Source organism: Hyla sarda, chromosome 1, assembly GCF_029499605.1.
Source record: "Hyla sarda isolate aHylSar1 chromosome 1, aHylSar1.hap1, whole genome shotgun sequence".
Lineage (NCBI taxonomy): Eukaryota > Metazoa > Chordata > Amphibia > Anura > Hylidae > Hyla > Hyla sarda.
In genome coordinates, this window is record NC_079189.1 from 573653175 (window position 1) to 573670411 (window position 17237).

Consider the following 17237-nt stretch of genomic DNA (forward strand, 5'->3'; position numbering starts at 1 on the left):
AGATGTCAGCAGAGAGCACTGTGCTTGTGATGTCAGCAGAGAGCTATGTGTTCCAAAAAGAAAAATATTTCCTCTGTAGTATTCAGCAGCTTATAAGTACTGGAAGGATTAAGATTTTTTAATAGACGTAATTTACAAATCTGTTTAACTTTCTAGCACCAGTTCATTAAAAAAAAAAAAAAAAAGTTTTTTCACCAAAGTACCCCTTTAAGTGAGAATCCCCTGTCCCTGCTGGGCTGGCTTTCTCGCTCGTATTCTCTCCTCCCCCATACTTTATGAGTTTTGGCGTCATTCCCCCCTAGTCCGGGTCCCAGAGGTTGCATGTATTGATTTTGATTTTGGATTTTATTTATGTGTGTTTACTTTTTTTGCACACATAGTTGCTGAAAGAAATTTATGGAATTCCGTCAGGAATCCCATTAAACATAATGGGGCTCATTTACTAAAGTGAATTTACTAAAGTTTTTGATCTGGATTTGCACCCAAATTGTATCACATGTTTCATGCACCAGAATTTGCGAACAAAAAACCCCAAAAAACCAGACTAACTCTCCATTTTACTCTCCAAATTTTTTGCAGTTCTGCTAGCATCTGGTTTGATCAAAGTCACAGCAGGCGGACATTGCTTGATAAATATGTGTGCCTTATTTGTAATAGATATATAATAAATGCTGGGGCTGCATAATCCTTACGGTACTTATTAGCTGCTGAATACTAGAGGAAATTCTTTTCTTGTTGGAACCCAGAGCTTTCTGCTGACATCATGACCACAGTGCTCTCTGCTGACATATCTGTCCATTTAAGAACTGTCCAGAGTAGGAGAAAATCCCCATAGAAAACATATGCTGCTCTGGACAGTTCCTAAAATGGAAAGAGATGTCAGCAGAGAGCACTGCGGTCATGATGTCAGCAGAGAGCACTGTGTTCCAAAAAGAAAAGAATTTCCTCTGTAGTATTCAGCAGCTAATAAGTACTGGAAGGATTAAATACGTTTTAGCAGCTGTATGCTACAGAGGAAATTCTTTTCTTTTTGAATTTCTTTTTTGTCTTGTCCACAGTGCTCTCTGCTGACACCTCTGTCCATGTCAGGAACTGTCCAGAGCAGCATAGGTTTGCAATGGAGATTTTCCCCTGCTCTGGACAGTTCCTGATAGGGCATCTGGTGTCAGCAGAGAGCACTGTGGACAAGATAAAAAAGAAATTCAAAAATAAAATAATTTCCTCTGTAGCATACAGCTGCTAAAAAGTACTGGAAGGGTAAAGATTTTTTTAATAGAAGTAATTTACAAATATGTTTAACTTTCTGGCACCAGCTGATTTAAAAAAAAAAAAAAAAAAGTTTACCACCGGCGTAGTCCTTTAAAAGTGGTGCTGTCTTTATTTGGGATGGGGGGGGGGGGGGTCCCTGGTTGTAAAAGGGGGTTTTGTCCAGGTCTCAGCAGTCTTGGAGTTGAGCTGCAATTCAGACACAACCCACGGACACGTATGGCACTGTTACTAATACTGGACAACCCCATTATGCTCAAAAACAAGAGGTTAACCTTTAAGTCCCATTAGCATGATAAATGAAGGGACAATCTGAAGATTATTATCTCCTTTACAGTCCAGGCATAATACATGCAGCCTGATAGCGGTTTTATATAAGCACAGCAGGCTGGGAATGATAACACGTGGAGCCATAAGTAACAATACATGTCACAGCCAAGTGATAAAGCCATTTGCACAAAAGCCGATTTAATAATTAATATTCGTCCCTCTCCGGGGAGATAGTTGCGCCTTTTTGTTCTGATTCTCAAAGGTTAAGCTCTGGACAGATGCTGCTTCTTATTCCTTTTGCCATCAATGCAAATGTGGCTTCAGATCTGCTCATAGCTGTAACAACGTTTTATATCCAGGGCGCCAAGCGGGACTCTTACTGGATTTACTCAGAGCTATAAATCTTGCAGTATTTTTTTCTTCCACCTCTGAATATTAATGCTGAAATGCAATTAAAAGATCTTTTTTTTTTTTTGGGAAAGGAGCCAAAGTGTCAGCGTCGCTTCTGTATAAAGTTAGCAAATGCGGCGGAACGGTGAGAAGTTTGTGCAACAAATAAGAAAGGGTATACGCAAGTCAATTCATTACCAGCAAAACATAACTACAGTATTAAAAAAGCAAACAAAAAAAAAAATTTGGTAGAAAGCAACTTGGCTGCTATTGCTGGTTTTATAGTGTTTCGTACAATTTTGTATAACTATACTTTTTTTTGTTGTTGCATGAATTGTGGAAAAAAAAAACACGACTTTGGCTTGCGAGAAGGGGCGTGGCTATTTATCAATTAGCCTGAAACCCTTGTGGTGTCCCGGTACCGTATTGCATACAGTACCTAGTGTAGTGGTCCCCAAGGTGGGTCCCCCAGGTGGGACAGCCCCTAGTCGCCTCTTCTATACTGTTAATACATGCACATATTTGGTAATAATGTACTGTATATTTAATAAAATGTATAGTACTTACCTTGTTTAGCGTCGCAGGACCTTTGGTCATGTGACCATGTTAATATCCTCTATGGTATGTTGGAGGACCTTTGGAGCTCCTTGGGTCACGTGTTACCCACAATCCTTTGTAATGGTGCTCGACACAAGTATGGACCAATTAGCACTAGTCCAGCCCCTGCCCATATAAGGGAGCTGTAGCCAATTGTCGCTCTCTTGGGTTGCTGCTCTCGTGGATGCCGGACTAACAGGACGGATCTGCGCAACTTGCAAAGACACGCTAGGCCTGAAAAACCTACTAGCCTCAGCAGAACTTAAACCGTGAGTTCTAAACTACCCCCGCTAAAGCTAGCGTGACTACTGGACCACAACTAATCCACTAAATCCAGTGGAACAACGCATATCATCCTAAAGATTCTAAATTGCTTAAGGTCCCAACCTTTGTCAGTCTCCAAAGAAAGCTTGCATGTATAGCAACTGTTCCGGTTATGAAGCTTGATAAAATCTTCAGTAAAAGTTACAACTGTTTCAGCAAACTCTCCGGTTGTGGACATTCCATTATTATCTACCTCATTATTGCTCTTGGGAACTGTGGTGGTAGGACAAGCATTACTGAGGAGCCCTCACCCTGGTGTCACGAATAGCAAGGGTTAACAAGCACCCTTTAGTAACTGGACAGCTACACTCCCCATACCCAAATCCCCCAGGCTATCACACCCTAATTGTATGTTTTTTTTTCCCACAACAACCAATCACAGTTCAACTTTCACTTTACAAGAGCTCGTTGACATATGAAAACTGAGCTGTGATTGTTTGTTATAGGAAAAAACAGACAATTAGGGTTTAGTCTGATTGATAAATCAGGGCCAATGTGTTGGACCTGTAATGTGGGTGTATCAGGTGAAACAAAAAAGGAGCTGAAAATAGAAGGAGTGTGGCTTGTGGGAGGGGGAATGGCTTGCAAGTTGGACTGACACACTCACCGGGAGATGCAGAGTGGAGCTTGTGGCGTAAGGTATCGAAAGTCCCATAGACTTACCATTGGACTTTAGACAAAAACCCTGACCCCTCGCAAATGGGGGTGGGTTTGGGGTAATTTATTCTATATATATATATATAGTTGACATATAAGTAACATGGGTAACACCAAAATACCTCCAGCTGTTCGGAAGTGATGTGTTAAAAAAAATAAAAATAAATATATATATATATATATATATATATATATATATATATATATATTTATATATATAATGTCTACACAGAAACATACCTGGCCATCTGCTTATATGCTTCTTCTGCCACAGCAAATATATGAGGGTCCATATCGCCCATGTTTTGCCCGCTGTAGGCATAGATGACATCTTCGCCGTAGATTGGCAACTGCTCGTAAGGATTAATGGCAACTAGCACAATTCCTAAGGAGAGACGAGAAGACAAGAAGTCAGTCTTTAAGAACCAGCTGTACATACCAATATGGACCCACCCCTGTAAGTAGTTTACCCCAAAAACAGATTCAAATGTGTCCATTATAGTTGTAGTGGAGGCAAGTAACTACTCATATGACCAAGACAATCCTCTAGTTAAAGGGGTACTCCGGTGGAAAACTTTTTTTTTTTCTTTCTTAAATCAACTGGTGCCAGAAAGTTAAACAGATTTGTAAATTACTTCTCTTAAAAAAATCTTAATCCTTCCAGTACTTATTAGCTACTGAATACTACAGAGGAAATTATTTTCTTTTTGGAACACAGAGCTTTCTGTTGACATCATGACCACAGTGCTCTCTGCTGACATCTCTGTCCATTTTAAGAACTGTACAGAGTAGGAGAAAATTCCCATAGCAAACATATATGCTGCTCTGGACAGTTCCTAACATGGACAGAGATGTCAGCAGAGAGCACTGTACTCATGATGTCAGCAGAGAGCTCTGTGTTCCAAAAAGAAAACAATTTCCTGTATAGTATTCAGCAGCTAATAAGTACTGGAAGGATTAAGAGTTTTTTTTAAATAGAAGTCATTTACAAATCTGTTTAACTTTCTGGCACCAGTTGATAAAAAAAATAAAAATAAATCAATAAAAAAAAGTTTTCCACCGGAGTACCCCTGTAAGTGTTTTCCAACCAGTGTGCCTCCAGCTGTTGCAAACCACAACTCCCAGCACGCCCGGACAGCCGTTGGCTGTCCGGGCATGCTGGGAGTTGTGGTTTTGCAACAACTTGAGGCACACTGGTTGGAAAACACTGAACTAGTTCTATAGTCTGGTTCTACACACATGGCACTACACACTGGTTCTACACACATGGCACTATATGGGAGGGAAGAGGGGGATGCAGCTGCAGTTTCTTTCTATTTTAGTGTTCCAATGAAACAGGGGGAGAGAAGCATAAGGTGACAAACATGGCTGCCTAAGGGGGGATTGTAAAATGTATTCTTTATAATTAGTAAGGATACATGACTAAGGCAATTAAAGGGGGTCACCCAAAGCCAAACGGATCACCGCTAAACTAAGTGACCCCAGTTTTAAGGTGACCCCCAAGGCTGCAAATAAAATCAACAAAGATCTCAAAAATGGCGTAAAGCCGACTCACCGCAATATGTATAGATGTGGTTGGATTCTAAGAAGCGGACTTTGAGGTTATGGAGAACTGCGGGTTCATGGAGGTAACTTAGCGCCGTCAGGTCATTTTCTCCCACCAGAATATCCGGATTACGTAGGTGAGGTAATGAGTCTAGAGCCACGGGGTACGCCAGAACCTGAGGGCAGACGGTACGGGTTATATATACATTGAGAAACCCTCTGAGACAGTATCATGCAAGATAAGGCTTAGATACATCGGTTCAGAAGACAAGATAATGCATATTAGGCTTAGAGAAAAAGTATCACACATAGAACTGACTCCCCGAATCAGTATCACACATGATAAGACTTAGATACACAGGCTCAGAAGAAAAGATCACACATATTAGACTTAGCTACACAGGCAGACACATACAGTAGGGTTATATACACAAACGCAGCAGGCGGAATTAAAGGGGTACTCCGGTGGAAAACATTTTTTTTTAAATCAACTGGGGCCAGAAAGTTAAACAGATTTGTAAATGACTTCTATTAAAAAATCTTTACCCTTCCAGTACTTTTTAGCAGCTGTATGCAACAGAGGAAATTCCTTTCTTTTTTGTCTTGTCCACAGTGCTATTTGCTGAGAACTGATGCTCGTATCAGGAACTGTCCAGAGCGGGGGGAAATCCCCACTGCAAACCAATGCTGCCCTGGACAGTTCCTGACACGGACAGATTTGTCAGCAGAGAGCACAGTGGACAAGACAAAAAAGAAATTCAAAAACAAAAGAATCCTCTGTAGCATACAGCTGCTAAAAAGTACTGGAAGGGTAAAGAATTTTTTATTAGAAGAAATGTACAAATCTGTTTAACTTTCTGGCACCAGTTGATTTAAAAAAAAAAAAAATTTCCACTGGAGTACCGCTTTAAATATTGAATCTCTAGCTCTTGGATAACCAGGCTTAGCAGAGGGTAGCATACATCATGGCTTAGAGACAAAGATTCTGAAATACAGTATCGTACATGATAAGGCTTAGATACACTGGCTCAGAAGACCAGATCTCACATATTCGGCTTAGATTAATAGTATTACACACAGAGAGTAACAATCTAGGATAAAGCTTCAGTTCTAAGTGTGATACGGTTTCTCTAACCCTAATATGTGTGATCTTGTCTTCTGAGCCTGTGTATCTAAGCCTTATCAAATGTGATACTGTCTCAGTGAGTCACAAGACAGACATAAAGCTTCAGTTCTATGCGTGATACTGTTTCTCTAACCCTAATATGTGTGATCTTGTCTTCTGAGCCTGTGTATCCAAGCCTTATCAAGTGTGATACTGTCTCAGTGAGTCACAAGACAGACACAAAGCTTCAGTTCTATGCGCGATACTGTTTTTCTAACCCTAATATGTGTGATCTTTTGTTCTGAGCCTGTGTATCTAAGCCTTATGTGCTATACTTTCTCAGAGAGTCACAATCCAGACATAAAGCTTCAGCTCTATGTGTGATACTGTTTATCTAAGCCTGATATGGGCGATCTTGTCTTTTAAACCTGTGTATCCAAGCCTTCTGTGTGATACTGTCACAGAGAGTCACAATCCAGTGATAAAGCTTCAGGTCTGAAACAGTACCACACATGATAAGGCTTAGATACAAAGGTTTGGAAGACAAGATCCCACATATTAGGCTTAGATAAACAGTATCACACATAGAGCTGAAGCTTTATGTCTAGATTGTGACTCTCTGAGACAGTATCACACATGATAAGGCTTAGATACACAGGCTCAGAAGACAAGATCACACATATTAGACTCAGCAGACATAGACGGTAGGGTTAGATACACAAACCCAGCAGGCAGAATTAACCCTTTAATTCTGAAATGTGACATAGACAGTATCACACATAGGTTTAGATATTCAATCTTTATCTCTTGAATAACCTGTCTTAGGAGAGAGCAGCGGCTTAAATACAAAGACCCGAAAAGACAGTATCACACAATTGTCGGATACAGCAGTGTTGCAGACAGAATTACATACAACCGGCAATATCACACAGGATAGGCTTAGATACAAAGGTTTAGCAACCAGTATCACATATGATAGGCTTAGAAACAAGCTAAACAGATAGTAGTGCACATGTCTGGCTTGGCTACACTGGCTCAGTGGAGGTATCACACAAAATAGGCTTAGATACATAATCTCAGAAGGCAGTATCACACCCAATAGGGTTAGGTACAGAAGCTGAGCAAACCTTAAAATACATAATGGAGGAGAGCTATCAAAACCTGTCCAGAGGAAAAGTTGCTAAGTTGCCCATAGCAACCAATCAGATCGCTTCTTTCATTTCCAGAGGTCTTTTCAAAAATGAAAGAAGCGATCTGATTGGTTGCTATGGGCAACTCACCAACTTTTCCTCTAGACAGGTTTTGATAAATCTCCCCCAATAGGCTTAGATACATGGACTGAGGAGATTCATCACACACAACCGGGTTAGAGACAGTGGCTCATCATGTATTACAAAAATAGGCTTAGATACACAGACTTATATGTGATCCCCAGGGCTGCCATCAGGGGGGTACAGCCAGTACCCCAGTAAGGGCCCCAAGATCCCAAGGAGGCCCGGACGCGCTGCACCTCCCCTGCAGTGGCTATGGCAGTGGAGTCCAGACACACATACAGATCAGCCACTGTGTCATCCTGTCAGAACTCAGGACCTGTACACTGCAGTTACAGCAGCACATACAGGTCCTGAGACTGACAGCTGACACAGTGACCGGAGGTCCTGGAGGGGCAAGCTGTGCATAACTAGCTTGCCCCCTGACTGGTGAGCAGTTAAGGGGTTAAGAAATATACAGGCAAGGTTTTAGCCCCCTCCCCCGCCTGTAAAACTTGTTGGCAACTATAGTGGTATGTCCCATGGGTGGGGGGGAAGGAGTGCACCAATCAGGGGTTTAATAGTTTCCCGGGCTTTCAGGGGCCCTCCCCTGGGTATTTATAGCTTTGGTGCCTCCCTTCCCCCCTCAATCTGCCCAGGACCCGAAGTTTTGCCCTCCCTCCCTTTTTTGTATCTCTGGTTGTCGTAAGTCACAGCTTGGCGGTAAGAAGACGGTGAAAGCGGGGTCAACCCGGGGTAGACCTCCACACAGGACAGTGTGGCAGCACCTCTCGGGTTGGCAAGAAGCCAATCGGTGTCTTTGTTACAGTTAAATTGTTATTTATATAAGTAATTTTATAAATAAAGCTGTGGCCGATCCCCACCCACGGAAAAGTTAAATTGTTGTTGTGTCAGTTATTATTTAATTAATTATTGTAATAAGGGGGAGGGGTAGTTATAGCCTGCTAGGAGCTAATTGGGTCTCAACAGTCGGAGGACACAGGGGGAGATTTATCAAAACCTGTCCAGAGGAAAAGTTGCTGAGTTGCCCATAGCAACCAATCAGATCGCTTCTTTCACTTTCAACAAGGCCTCTGCAAAATGAAAAAAGCGAGCTGATTGGTTGCTATGGGCAACTCAGCAACTTTTCCTCTAAACAGGTTTTGATAAATCTCCTCCACAGAGTCTGAACTACATACTGTACAGACAGGACACTACATACTGTACGGACAGGACACTCACTGCTGCCTCTACTGTCTGCCTTCTCCTCACTGCTCCTGGCTCCTCCTGCTGACGGCACACAGGAATGGAAGCTGCTCAGGGGAAGATCTGCTACACTGGGTAAGAAGAGAACCTTGGCACAGAGTCCTGCTATGTGTGAGGAGGGGACTGGATGGGGGGCCTCTTATGTGGAGGAAAGGGGGGGGGGCGGGAGGGCTGAGAGTCCTGCTATGTGTGAGGAGGGGACTGGATGGGGGCCTCTTATGTGGAGGAAAGGGGGGGGGGGCTGAGAGTCCTGCTATGTGTGAGGAGGGGACTGGATGGGGGCCTCTTATGTGGAGGAAAGGGGGGGGGAGGGCTGAGAGTCCTGCTATGTGTGAGGGGGGGACTGGATGGGGGCCTCTTATGTGGAGGAAAGGGGGGGGGAGGGCTGAGAGTCCTGCTATGTGTGAGGAGGGGACTGGATGGGGGCCTCTTATGTGGAGGAAAGGGGGGGCTGAGAGTCCTGCTATGTGTGAGGAGGGGACTGGATGGGGGCCTCTTATGTGGAGGAAAGGGGGAGGGGAGGGCTGAGAGTCCTGCTATGTGTGAGGAGGGGACTGCATGGGGGCCTCTTATGTGGAGGAAAGGGGGGGGGAGGGCTGAGAGTCCTGCTATGTGTGAGGAGGGGACTGGATGGGGGCCTCTTATGTGGAGGAAAGGGGGGAGCTGAGAGTCCTGCTATGTGTGAGGAGGGGACTGGATGGGGGCCTCTTATGTGGAGGAAAGGGGGGGAGGGCTGAGAGTCCTGCTATGTGTGAGGAGGGGACTGGATGGGGGCCTCTTATGTGGAGGAAAGGGGGGGGGAGGGCTGAGAGTCCTGCTATGTGTGAGGAGGGGACTGGATGGGGCCTCTTATGTGGAGGAAAGGGGGGGAGGGCTGAGAGTCCTGCTATGTGTCAAGAGGGGACTGGATGGGGGCCTCTTATGTGGAGGAAAGGGGGGGGGCTGAGAGTCCTGCTATGTGTGAGGAGGGGACTGGATGGGGGCCTCTTATGTGGAGGAAAGGGGGGGGGGGGTGAGGGCTGAGAGACCTGCTATGTGTGAGGAGGGGACTGGATGGGGGCCTCTTATGTGGAGGAAAGGGGGGGGGGGGCTGAGAGTCCTGCTATGTGTGAGGAGGGGACTGGATGGGGGCCTCTTATGTGGAGGAAAGGGGGGGGCTGAGAGTCCTGCTATTGGGGGGGGGGGGACTGGATGGGGGGGGCCTCTTATGTGGAGGAGGGGGAGGGCTGAGAGTCCTGCTATTGGGGGGGGGGACTGGATGGGGGGCCTCTTATGTGGAGGAAAGGGGGGGGGGAGGGCTGAGAGTCCTGCTATGTGTGAGGAGGGGACTGGATGGGGGCCTCTTATGTGGATGAGAGGGGGGGGGGGCTGAGAGTCCCGCTATGGGGGGGGGGGGGGTTGGAGAGGGGAGGCCCAGACTACAAGCTGTGTAAGGGGCCCCAAAATTTCTGATGGTTGGTGATCCCTCACACACACTCAATTAGCAGACGGTGTTGCACATGATAGTTTTAGATACACTAGCTCACTCGGCATATTCCACAGAAATAGGCTTAGATACAGAGACTCTGAAAAGAGTACCATACGATGGGCTCAAATACACTTAGGGTATGTACACACGTACATCACAGCGGGTTTTGTACATGTGATTGTGCCCTTAGCGTCCATTCACACCACGTTTTTGCAATACAGTTCTCATATCAGGTTTTTGATGAAAAACGGATTCCTCAAAACCGGACTAAACTGTATCAAAACACGTGTACAAATTTTAACCCTTATACGGTTTGAAAAATGACGTCCGGTTGCCTCCTTTCTTTAAGAAAAAAACATATACTTTTTTTAACTTTTCACTCCATTATGAATAAAGTTTCACTTGTTTGATTGAGATTCCAAAAAACAAACAAACTGTGCAGTCAAAAACCCTACGCACATGCAGTTGTGTACGGTTACCATGGACTCCCATGTTAAAAAAAAATGTATACGGTTTAACACAGTTTTTCAACTGGACCAGAAACCGTGGTAGGCTACAGTTTTTGGGTACGGGGAAAAAAACCGGACAAAACCGTACAGGGTGCAAAACGGACACAACCGGATGCATCGTTTGGCATACGGTTTTCAATGGAGAGTCAATGCATGCGGTTTTCAATGGAGAGTCAATGCATGCGGTTTTCAATGGAGAGTCAATGCATGCGGTTTTCAATGGAGAGTCAATGCATACGGTTTTCAATGGAGAGTCAATACATACGGTTTTCAATGGAGAGTCAATGCATACGGTTTTCAATACGGTTCCGTACGTTTTCCCCCTTTTAAAACGTTTACGGGAACTGTATTGCAAAAACGTGGTGTGAATGCAGCCTTCCTCAGCAAACAGTATCACACAATAAGTTAAGATACCCAGGCTCTGCTGACAGTATCACACATGACAGGTTTTGATACGCAGGCTTTACGGACCGTTTCACTCATGATAGGCTTGGATACACGGACTCGAATAACAGTACCACACACGATGGGCTCAGATATACAGACTCAGCAAACAGTATCGCTCAATAGATTTAGATACCTAGGCTCCGTGGAGAGTATCACACATGATAGGCCTAGATACACTGTGAACACGTGTTTGTATACTGTATATTTGTATACTGCTCTTCTACATGATTGAGGTATCTAAATATTCTCCTAGTTCCTTTCTCCGTCCCCCTAGGAGGAACAACTTTGATTTGTTGCATTTCCAGGGTAGAAAGGGACAAAGTGTTTGACAGCGGCCGTGTATCACCGGCTGACGGCCGTCCAGCTCTCTTCTACTGATCTTAAGAAAATGCAATCCATCTCCAAGGGCAAGTGGAGTCATCCTGACAACCCTATTAATGAAGTATGAAATACAGTGCGAACACTGGGGGCGCCGCCATATCACAGTCACCGCCAATCACCATATTGTCATTTGCTCACTCATAAGGATAGTTTATTTGTAAGGTGTCTCTTACTTAGAACAACTGAGGCCAATGCAGCTACCTCTAGTGTTTTCCAACCAGGGTGCCTCCTGCTGTCGGAAAACTACAACTCCCAGCATGCCCGGACAGCCAAAGGCTGTCCGGGCATGCTGGGAGTTGTAGTTTTCCAACAACACTAAAGGATGTATATAGGGTATTTTTTCCAGACTTTTTATATTAATGAACTATCCTCAAGAAAGGTCCCCAATATCTGATTGTGGGGGGGTCATACACCTGGGCCCCAACCCCCCCTCCCCCTTTGCTGATTACCAGAGCTGCATCTGCATATACAAGAATTAGACAGCGCCATACATGTGCAGTGGCCGTGCTGGTTTACTGAAGCTCTGTTCCCTTTGACTTTAAAGAGGTACTTCGGTGAAAAACTTTTTTTTTTATTTATTTATTTTATTTTTTTTACCAACTGGTGCCAGTAAGGTAAACAGATTTGTAAATTAAAAACAAAAGGAAAAATAGCCAGCACAACAACCTAATACACAGGTGCCTGCTGCTGTGGCAAATACAAAATGTACAAAAAAGAAAGTTGCAACAGCACTCTTGGTCAAAAAATGGAGGCTCTTAGCGCACTTTTTGATCAAAATGTGTCCCCCCATCCACCACGCGAAGGTGGCCTCATATCGGATGGGACCCTAACATGATAACTCACCTCTGCTGTGCATATAGCCTCTGACTGTGTGACATGTTGGATCAGCCATTGACTAAACCACCTCCAGTCTGAGAGGGGTGGGGTGCATGGCTAAAGAGGGGTGGGGTGCACGGCTGTGTATTTGCCACAGCAGCGGGCACCTGTGTATTAGGTTGTTGTGCTGGCTATTTTTCCTTTTGTTTTTACTTTGTAAGTTGGGGGGTATGGCACCCTCTTTAGCCGTGCACCCCACCCCTCTCAGACTGGAGGTGGTTTATCAATGGCTGATCCAACATGTCACACAGTCAGAGGCTATATGCACAGCAGAGGTGAGTTATCATGTTAGGGTCCCATCCGATATGAGGCCACCTCCGCGTGGTGGATGGGGGGGGGACACATTTTGATCAAAAAGTGCGCTAAGAGCCTCCATTTTTTGACCAAGAGTGCTGTTGCAACTTTCTTTTTTGTAGATTTGTAAATTACTTCTATTAAAAAAATCTTAATCCTTCCAGTACTTATTCGCTGCTGAATATTACAGAGGAAATTATTTTCTTTTTGGAACACAGTGCTCTCTGCTGACATCATAACCACAGTGCTCTCTGCTGACATCTCTGTCCATTTTAAGAACTGTCCAGAGTAGGAGAAAATCCCCATAGAAAACATATGCTGCTCTGGACAGTTCCTAAAATGGACAGAGATGTCAGCAGAGAGCACTGTGGTCATGATGTCAGCAGAGAGCACTGTGTTCCAAAAAGAAAAAAAATTCCTCTGTAGTATTCAGCAGCTAATAAGTAAGATAAGATTTTTTAATAGAATTAATTTACAAATCTGTTTAACTTTCTAGCACCAGTTGATAAAAAAAAAAAAAAAAAAGGTCTCCACCGGAGTACCCTTTTAATGCCAACTGAGCTGCAGTAACCGTGTACGGCCACTACACAATGTACGGCGCTGTCTGCCTCCTGCTCTGTTTTTCTGTGAATGCAGGCTCTGCAGTTTTGGCAAACAGATGATGGGCAGGGGAACCCTTACACTTATGGTGGTCTTGATGCTACTTTGCATTAAAGTATAGCATTTATAAAAATTAAAAAAAATGCATAATGTAAAATAAAGGCTATGTAAGTCTTCATTCCACACTAAGAACCTATCTGGATAAATAAAAGCCCCTTTTCCCAACGTGTTTTAACACATTACTGTGTCGTCATCAGGGGTAAATGGGGGACAAAGCATGTCAACACTAGGAACTGGGTTGGGCTTCAAAAGGACAGCCCTAGAATTTAAGCCATGAAAGCATATAAATTATACTTGTCAATGCTGTAGGGATGTCCATGAAAATTTTGGGTGCCCACATACTGGCCTCTTCCTGTTCCTGCATTTTCCTGTGCTATGAGGGTCAACATCCTGATGAGTAGGCGTATTAGGACGATGTCTACTACAGCGTCCAGGAGTACAGGAACGGAGAGTAGATAAATGTCAGGTGTGTGAATGTGTAAAGGGATAGCGTGGGGTCTAGTCTGGGATCGGTTAATCTGTAAATGGGTGGGGGGGGGTCTGTAGTTACGAGTCTGATCTGGGGTCAGCATCAGGTTTGTAAATAAAGGGAGTCTGGTCTGGGGTCATTATAAAGGAACAGGCTATGGTCTGTATTGTTAAATAAGGCACCTTGTGTGTAGTGTATTTGTTATGTGGGTCTGGTGTGTGGCTTGTATTTATTTTGGGGTGTGATGAAGGGAGTAATATGTATTATTTGGTAATCAAATTGCATAGGTTCGAAGCGTGTCCTATAAAAATGTGTCTTTTAAAAAAAAAAAAAGTCAGGAAGCATTACATATATCCTCGGCAGTAAAATTAAGTCCAAGGTAACCTGTCACCAGATTTTATAGCGAAAAATAAGGTTTCTCATCATGTCCGCATCCTCTAAAGTGCAGTAAATGAGGTTTGAAAATGTCCTGTGCCGTATGGTAATGAGCTGTACATAGTGCTCGTAGGGTACTGCAGCCTCATGTAGTCACGGAACTACGGACTGTAATCACTCCCAACCTGGCATGACTGACAGCCTGGGCAAAGCCAAAATCTTGCAAAGTATCAGAAGCCGCATTATCCCTGGGTATGAAGCAGTTTTTGGACTAGTGAGACTTCTGTGAGCAGAGCGGTGACGTAGGCGGCCAATCACGCCAGACTGGGAGTAATAACAACCCGGAGCTCAATGACTACAAGAGGCTGCGGAATGCCCCAACCACTACTTACAGCTCATTACCATGCGGCTGGGGACATTTTTTTTACCTGTTTCTGCACTTTAGGAGGAAGCTCAGAAGGACATTCGGATTTGGTGAGAAACCTTATTTTACCTTATATAACGTGTTGCCAACAGATATATAGGGTAAAATCTGGTGACAGGTTCCCTTTGAATAAGTAATAGAACATACAGAAAGCAAAAAAAGCTCCCCCTAGTGGTGGCTGCTGGCAGTTAGAATTGTAGTATTTGATCAGGATCATAGAAATAGCTAATAGGTGCTAGCCAGAGCCTGGTCTATAAGAGTTACCTCTGATTATTATGTAGGCTGTGTGAATCATCAGTCGGGATGGGACTAGTGGCCGTAATACAGACTCAAAAATGCATCTGTATCCAGGTTGTACCAACTACCAAGCCTAACAGTCCTCTGGAAGAAGATAATGGCTGATTATTATGACAATATACTCACAGATTCATCTTCAAGCTTCAGCTGCAGAACTTTATCTCCTTCTTTATAATCCTTGATAATTTCAGCTGATCGCCAAACTTCCTCTTGATCAGGGATCCACACCCGGGTGTACTAAAAAACAAAAGGAGACAGGATTTAGATGACTATAGAGTAAGTGACAAAATCCAATACATCACGGCTGCTACAGAATTATTGTCAAGACTGTCACTCTAGTTACCTAATCCTCGTCAGAAGGAAGTTTATTATTGCGCCAAAGTTGCACCATGCAGGAATGTGGGGGCACAAGCATTTATTGAAAGGAGGGAAATAGTGATACTTCCATATTACTGCCACAATAGTGCCGAAATAATACCACCATACAGTGCCAAATAACACCACTATACAGCCCAAAAATATACCATACAGTTCCAAACACACCACACAGTATCAAAAAACATAAGCGCCATAGTTAAGTCCAGATGAAACAAATACAATTTACCATATATACTCGAGTATAAGCCGACCCGAATATAAGCCGAGGCCCCTAATTTCACCCTAAAATCCCAGGAAAAGTTATTGACTCGAGTATAAGCCTAGGGTGGGAAATACATCATCATCATCATCCATCCCCCATCATTAACACCCTCATAATCATCACCGCCTGTCATCATCCCCTTGTCATCATCCCACACCCCCCCTTCATCATCCCCTTGTCATCATCACCACATGTCATCAGCCCCCCCCCCCCCTTCATCATCACCGCTTGTCAATGTCTGATACAGTGGTCTTCAACCTGTGGACCTCCAGATGTTTCAAAACTACAACTCCCAGCAAACCCGGGCAGCCATCGGCTGTCCGGGCTTGCTGGGAGTTGTAGTTTTGAAACCTCTGGAGGTCCGCAGGTTGAAGACCACTGCGGCCTTCGACATCATCCAAACCCCCCCACCCCCTTTAGTTTTGTACTCGCCTCCGCTCGGCGGGACGTTAGGGTGCGCTAGTCCGGTGCTGCAGGACTGTCTGGTGGGGAGGTCGTCCGGTGGGATAGTGGTTCCGGGTTGTCCATCTTCACCGGGGAGGCCTCTTCTATATAGTCACGTTGCCTTGACGACGACGCACAGGGACGTTCATTAGCAACGTCCCTCTGCGTCGTCGTCAAGGCAACGCCTCTATTCTGGGCCCGAAGCCGACGCAGAGGGACGTTGCTAATGAACGTCCCTGTGCGTCGTCGTCAAGGCAACGTGACTATTCCGGGGCCGGGCCCTAAGCGTGGAGAAGAGGCCCCCCCCCGGTGAAGAAGGACAGCCCGGAACCACTATCCCATCGGACGACCTCCCCACCGGACAGTCCTGCAGCACCGGAGCAGCGCACCCTAACGTCCCGCCGAGCGGAGGGGAGTACAAAACTAAAGGGGGTGGGGGGTCTGGATGATGTCGAAGGCCCCAGTGGTCTTCAACCTGCGGACCTCCAGAGGTTTCAAAACTACAACTCCCAGCAAGCCCGGACAGCCGATGGCTGCCCTGGCTTGCTGGGAGTTGTAGTTTTGAAACATCTGGAGGTCCGCAGGTTGAAGACCACTGAGGGCGGAGAGTTCACTCGAGTATAAACTCGGCTTATACTCGAGTATATATGGTATATGTTACGTTACATTTATTTATGTCATCAATTAGATTCACAGAAAAGGAATAAATAAAATTAAAAAAATCCAGGTTAGCGCCTAAACCAAACCTTCCTATAGGTTTTAGGTCACACAGGGAAATGGAGGGACATTTATCAATGTTTGCTTATGTATTCCTTTTTTTAGTAATTTTTTCCTTACTTTTTTTTTTTCTTATGTAGACTTATTTATCAACTGGTTTCAGCCTGTTGATAATTTTCTTTCACGTAAGCAATTTTTTCTTTATTACTTTAGTAGTAGCTTTTTCTGCTCCATGTTTGAGCTGGAGTAAATTTAGTCAAATTTTCCACCTTTTTTTTTCCACCTTTTTTTGCGCAGTTGCGACTGTCGCAGTTAATAAACACCAGACTACCCGTAGTCCATTTTAAAATTATGACTACGTAGTTCAGTTTTGGAAAACTTGCTTTTCTCCCTTTCCAGTCAAAATATCGCATGAAAAATCGCGTAGTTGCAGGTGCGACATTTGTGCAACATTTTTAGTAAAAATTTTTTTTACTAAATCGCTTGCTAAATGCCTGTCATGGAGCATATGTGGGACATGCAAACTATAGGATCAGTTTGTAATCTGTAACCATGGAGACACATAG

The 17237-nt window shown here is 44.3% G+C and overlaps 1 protein-coding gene across 4 annotated transcripts in view; it reads right to left on the reverse strand.

Moving 5' to 3' along the window:
• MYO5B (myosin VB) overlaps positions 1-17237 on the reverse strand; it is a 305150-nt gene that overhangs the window by 186713 nt on the left and 101200 nt on the right. For 2 of the 4 annotated variants that reach the window (XM_056543976.1, XM_056543982.1), the window contains exons 2-4: positions 14997-15107; positions 5060-5225; positions 3745-3889 (exon numbers count right to left, since the gene is read on the reverse strand). In XM_056543976.1, coding sequence (XP_056399951.1) covers positions 3745-3889; positions 5060-5225; positions 14997-15107 — 422 coding nt within the window. Of the gene's footprint in view, positions 1-3744; positions 3890-5059; positions 5226-7281; positions 7337-7618; positions 7988-14996; positions 15108-17237 lie in introns of those variants that run through there. The other 2 variants (XM_056543990.1, XM_056543998.1) reach the window with 2 other exon arrangements.